This window comes from Brugia malayi (assembly GCF_000002995.4).
Source record: "Brugia malayi strain FR3 genome assembly, contig: Bm_v4_ChrX_scaffold_001, whole genome shotgun sequence".
NCBI classification, from domain to species: Eukaryota; Metazoa; Nematoda; class Chromadorea; order Rhabditida; family Onchocercidae; genus Brugia; species Brugia malayi.
In genome coordinates this window covers 20165732-20171988 of record NW_025062479.1, presented here as the reverse complement: position 1 = coordinate 20171988, position 6257 = coordinate 20165732, and the positions used below count along the sequence as shown (strand labels likewise).

At 32.7% G+C, this 6257-nt stretch overlaps 1 protein-coding gene across 1 annotated transcript; it reads left to right on the top strand.

Annotated features, from left to right (window-relative positions):
- Positions 1-839: 839 nt before the first annotated feature.
- On the top strand, positions 840-4505 carry Bma-gob-1 (trehalose-6-phosphate synthase, putative; the record flags this gene model as incomplete). Its single annotated transcript, XM_001893174.1, has 9 exons — positions 840-951; positions 1453-1562; positions 1785-1976; positions 2230-2390; positions 2509-2623; positions 2876-3118; positions 3278-3463; positions 3655-3858; positions 4350-4505. The coding sequence occupies 9 exons, from the start codon at positions 840-842 to the stop codon at positions 4503-4505; spliced, it is 1479 nt and encodes a 492-aa protein (XP_001893209.1).
- Between the last annotated feature and the right edge of the window lie 1752 nt (positions 4506-6257).

Here is a 6257-nt window from a genome sequence, read left to right as displayed (position 1 = left end):
GGTATCTTCGTTTTATTGTCTCATCCAAGATCATCTGCCAGAAATTCGAGCGGTTGCAGAGGATCAAAGGATTAGTTGCTTTAGGTATAAATTAAATTAGGTACAAAGAGAGAGAAAATTTAAAAAAGTAAAATTCCTATTTAAGTTTAATTTAGTTCAGCTAATCTGAATATCTAAAAACTGATGTATACAAACGGTATTTTAAAGTTTAGGGTAGAAAGTCGAAACTTTTAAATATTCAAACTTGAAACTTAATATGCCTTTATGACTAAAATACAGTTGCTATATATATTGTTGACTTCAGCAATGTAGATTTTTGTTAAATCACCCAAATATTGGTTAATATATGTTTCTTCCACGTTTATGCAAAATAAATCATTGCGAGACGCGCTCCTAAATGGAGTGAGAATGACCATATCGTCAAATCTAGTTTAACGACTAGTTTAAAACCAATTTTCCAGTCCTTTACTTTATAGTAATTTTAATTAGTATAAATATAATCTATTGATATAACCTATATTTGATTATTATAAATATATTTTCTCCATATGAATCTTTGTTCTTGTCTTTAGTTATCATTCACTTTTGATTCTTTATCAGGATTATGGAATCACTGTATTCATTCAGCGGACTACTTGATGACTGCAGTATGTAGATGGGAAGGCTCTTAATATATCAGTTTATTTATAATGTTTAGTCATGTTTTATATAAGTAAGCGTATACAAACAAACAATGTTCGATTCTTTTCTTTTCAAATTCCAGCTTTTGTTCGCTGAATTAATTTTAATTTTTTGTTTTTGTAGGGTGGCGTCAGAAGACGTTCGTGTGAGGGTACTTAATGACGGAAACGGTTACAGATCAAGGGAAGCAAAGAAGTTCCAAGTTGCAAAAAAATGAAGCAGCAAAAGATGAGCAAGTGGAGGGAAAAGGGAAAGAAACACTTGAATCAGGTTTGTTCGTTTTAATTATGTTACATGATCTTCTTTTGAAGTTATTAATGCAATGTAATTGTGTTTCTGGATAGCTTTTTCTCCTTTTATTGCGTTTTTTTTTTTTCTTTTTTTAAATATTTTAAGTCAAAAAAATGAATGTCTGATGACTGTTGTGGTTAACTACAGTTGCTTTGTGTAGTAAGTTTACTGAACTCTTTCGGTTTCTTAATCCCGTTAATATGTTGCATAATACGCAGGCACTTAAATTGTTGAAACTTTTGAAAATAGCTAATTTAAAGATGTGATATCTAGACCGCAACAGTTGTTGTAATGAATGGGTGATGAAGACGGAAAGGCTGGATTAGGAGAAGGTTAGAAGAAGACGAGTTAAATTTTCCTTCAACATTATTTGGCAAGTAACTGAAGATTAATTTTTGTTCTTGTGAGCGCGTACTTACCAAATCAGTCAGATCTTGGTTTGCAGTATTTATCTTTAACTGTGAATAATATACTCTTCAGGAACTGATAAAAGCGCGGAGCAAAATTCATCATTATTAGTGGGGCAACCTGATGTAATCGATAATGATAATGTTCAAACCGTTGATGATTTTAAGAATCTCATGTATAAGGTTTCATGCTTTTCAAAGTTTCATGTATCCTGTTCATCTTTTTTGCAGTCAGCACTTTAATAGTCATGCAATTTGGTGGTAATTATGGAGGATTTCCAAGATTTAGTATCGCTCACTCTTCAGATAGCAACACACTTGCTTAGTGATGAATTTTGAGAACCTTCTTATATAGTGACAGTGTTTATATTTATAACCGGTTATTGTTGTAATCCGCACTTCCAGATGCAAGAAACGCGACGTGCGATAGTATTTGCATTGCTAAATGAAAAGGATTTGACGAAGGATGATGTTGAGATATTAAAACGAGCTTATGAAAAGCTAACTGACAATCAGACGCATTCTTTCCAACGTGAGATGTGTACACTTACGACAAAATTGAGTGTAAATATCGGAGATGAAACAAGAGGCCTTGAAGTATATATTTTTTAAGTGTTAAAATGTTATAACTGTTATAGCTTTAAATTGTTCAGTTCTCATTGCATCATTGTTGATTTTTTTTATTTAGTTATCAACATTTCTATTCGGAATATACTCTGTGATTTATTAAAACTTGCAAAGAAAGATATTCTTATCATTTGCAAAAATAAAAAAAAGTCACTTCGCGAATATGAGAACATCTTTCGCAAACAGCGCGTTATATAATCTCTGGGAGATATCTTATTTGCAGAAAGATTTGAAATATCTTGACGCATTGATGAATATCCGAAGAGAAGAACCAAACTTATTGTGGCCAATCATAATGTCTCGAGTTGATTTATTTTCAATCCTTGCAAATTACCACCCGAAAGGCAAAGAAACATTTTTGAAGGAATATGAAGATACTGTGAAGTAAGTTTCTGGTATTGTTTGTTGTCTTTTATGCTAAGCTATTTCTTATATGTTTTAAACTTTTGTTTGGTGGGACTTATTTCTGAAAAGGAAGTTTAGTAAATAATGTTTCTTTTAGATTTCTCAAAACATTTATTAGTTCGGAAGCGATTACCGGTAAGAAACCAATATTTATCACGGATTGGGATGGTACAATGAAAGACTATTGTTCGCAATATGCAACAAATCTTCAGGTAATTTTTTAGGAAATCATTGATTTTACCTTGTAGTCAGTTTATGCAGATGGTTGTGAATGGAGAATTCTTTGGAACAAATTTTGATTGGTGATTATACACGAACGTTAATTTTTCCATCTAAATAAAGAAGGATGAAAAGATTGCATTGATGCGAGTAACGAAATTTTAACTCAGAGCTTACGGAATCTAGAGCTCAGGAGATTCTAATTTACGAACTTTCTTTTCTTTTTCTCAAATTCTATTTTATAGCCTGTGTATAGTGCAGTTGGAATGACACGATTCGCAGCTTCTTTTACTCGTATTAGCGCAGTGTTAACAGCAGGACCACTGCGTGGACCCGGTATACTTGATCTAACAGCCATGCCAATTGATGGTCCTGTAATGTTCAGCGGTTCTTGGGGTCGTGAATGGTGGCTATCTGGAAAACGTGTTGTTCATCAAGATGGTATTACGGATGAAGGTTTCAACGCATTGCAGCGTTTAGATGATGAGGTTTACAGCTGATTTTGTTTTAAGTTTCTGAAACTTTTTTTTTGTTACAGAAAAAGTTTTATCTGTTCTTCCTTACAGTTCAGTTTATTCATCATTTTACGTTGTTCATTGGTTTTTGTGAATTGTAAAGGGGCAATAAAGCTGATTAAACCATTTCAGATGAAAGATTTGTTGCATACCTCCGATTACGCTCCATTTGCACTTGTTGGAAGTGGTGTGCAACGAAAAGTGGATAGATTAACGTTAGGTGTCCAAACTGTTTGCCATCACGTAACTTCTGAATTATCCAACAGATATCAAATGGCTGTAAAAGAACGGATGCATCGCGTAGATCCTAACAGTCAGGTTAGCTGTTTGAAGTTCGATATCCCAATCCAAGTGGAAAATATTTATGAAGCAGCAAAGATGGACTTAATTAATACGCAGAATAGCTTATGCTTATCTATTCGTTGTTACTTTTCATTTTTTCATCAAATAATTTCAAAAGTTCAGCTCATGATTTTTCCACACAAATACAGACTGGCGTCGTTTTTCAGATTTTGGTATTTGATCCATCCACAGAATTAGAAGTTGAAGTAGTTGCACACAATTCGGGAATAATATGGAATAAGGGCAATGGTGTAGAGCGTTTGATAAAAAGTTTAGGCGATTCACTGCAGTCACCGGGGAAAATTTTGATTTGCGGCGACACTTTGTCGGATATCCCAATGGTTCGACAAGCAGTAAAACAAAATCCGGATGTAAGATTCTTTTTCATTATCTTTTTTTTTTATATTTGGAACGTAAAAACGCTGATTAAAGCTTAAAAAATAGAGCTGAATATATGTGCATTATATATGAATGATTTTTGAAAGAATTGAATAATGAATTTGTCTTCATTTTTATTAATAGCATTTGTGGTGTTTACCAGTATTCTAGCATATGTAAAGCACAATTAGAATGCAATAGAAATGTAAGGGTTTGTGCAGTGATAAAATAAGCAATGCAATCTATTGGATTTTTCAATCTTTGAGTTTAATCTTAATGTCGTTTTTAAACCCATAAATCACTGCTAATAATAAAATGTAGACTGTATTGAAAGGAATTTCTTCCTCATTTTCTTCCAGATTTGCCTTACAGTAATGGTGCTGCACCTGCTGACCATTTACTAGAGTGTGTCAGTTACTGGAAATATAGCTATATAAGCAAGATTCAAATGAGCCGCTTATGTTTTTTTTTTTTTAAATTTTAGGGTGTTTTGGCCATATTTGTTGGTGCAAAAATGTCGTTGCGTGAGGAAGTTAAACAAGTTATTGGTGACGAAAGTCGTTGCTGTTTTGTATCATGTCCAGATGTCATACATGCGGCAATGTCACAAATTCTGAACGAACATTGCATCGGCAAATGAAGTATGTCTAAATCTTCAGGGAAGGATAATGAAGTCGCTACCCATGAAACATGATTTTTTTTTTTTTATTTTGTTTTGTTTTTATCAGTTTCGTCCGCATATATGGAATTACTATGCTTGATTTAGAGTATGATTTTAGAAAAAAAACAGTGCTTCAGGAATATTTTTGGTTATTTGTGGTTTGCTGATTTTTCTTGAAGTATTAAATGTTTTCTGCAAATTTGAATTTGTGAAGAATGTTTGCAGTAGAATATATCCTCATCCTCTTGTTAGTTCAGTCACCCATATTATTAGGCTTAAATTTCTGCTCACTTTCGTTTTTCATTGGGACATTTAACAGTACCATTTGCATATTGTGGTCTTTTTTTAGTCCGTTATATGGATAGAGAGAATGCAAATGTGAAGTTTGGTTAGTTTATCTGAGACCATTTTTATACTAATTTGCTGACCTAAAATTTGCTTAAGCAGCGGAAGCTAAATTATTCCCTGATATTCATTTTCCTTCTTGATATAGGCTATCATTGTTATTAGCGTATAGTACTTGGTGACAAAATTTTTTATATGATTAGGTTATCATTGTTGCTAACATGTAGTGTTTCATGAATTTTATATGCCGTTGGTTTTTTCTTTTCATTTTGGCTGCTATTTTCTCTAAATTGGAAAAATGCTTGATTTACTCATGCATTTTATGTGTGTTGAACTACATGACATCAGCTGTCATTCGAATTATACTCTGTTTCATTTTGCCGTGACTTCTACTGCCTTGTGAATTCATTTGTTAGCCATTAGTGGAATTTATTTATTCGAATCTTTGGTAGGCAGGTTTTCAATGGCCTGTCATTGGAGTACATTAAATCATTATCTTCTTTACCTATGGAAACTTCGGGAATTCATCTTCTGACGATATTTGGATCGTTGATGTTAACGAGTCACAACAATGCTGCAATGAATGTCCAGTTAAAATTTCCTAAGTTCTGGAACATCTTTTGTTTGCTTGCCATGGCAGAAGAGAGAGAGAAAAAAAGGGAAAGAAAACGATACAGCAAAACGATAATTGTATATTCGTATGAATATGGACTAGTTTTTCAAAATATTCTTTCAGATTTCTCAGGATTTTATTTATCATTGTATGTATATAATCTATATTTATTTACGTGTGTGTTTGTGTGTGTATATGTGTATGTACGTATGTACATAAGCATATGTGGGTGTGTAGTATGTTTGCGTGTTCATTTCGTTCAACCTCAATAAAATGCGTGTATTCTGTTTCCCACACTGTTTCATGTTGGATAGCAACCAAGCGTTGTTTATTCAAAATAGTAATAGCCAAATGTTGTTTATCCGGAAAAGATTAGATGTTGCAATGGAAAAAGAAAGTAAAGTTAAAGCTCATTTTTTTTTTTTTTTTTGTATATATGTTTTTTTGTATAAATAGACCATAAAAGTTCGGGAATATTTTGTCGAGAGAAACATATGTGGAATGGAAAGGAATGCTAGACGGTCATCAACAATTTATGTTATGGATATTTGGCACTAAGAGATGGTTGTGAACATTTATGGGATATTTACTTTAGATGATATTTGGAAATGATAACAGTAATATAGTTAGTAGTGATAATGATAGGAAAAACTGACTTCTATATTTCAAACCTAAGAATTATCAGTATTGTTAATATAGATCTGAAACGTGTAAAGACTTTGTTATCAAGACCAATCTACCGTTAATTGCTTCCAAGTCTGGAAATTTGTACG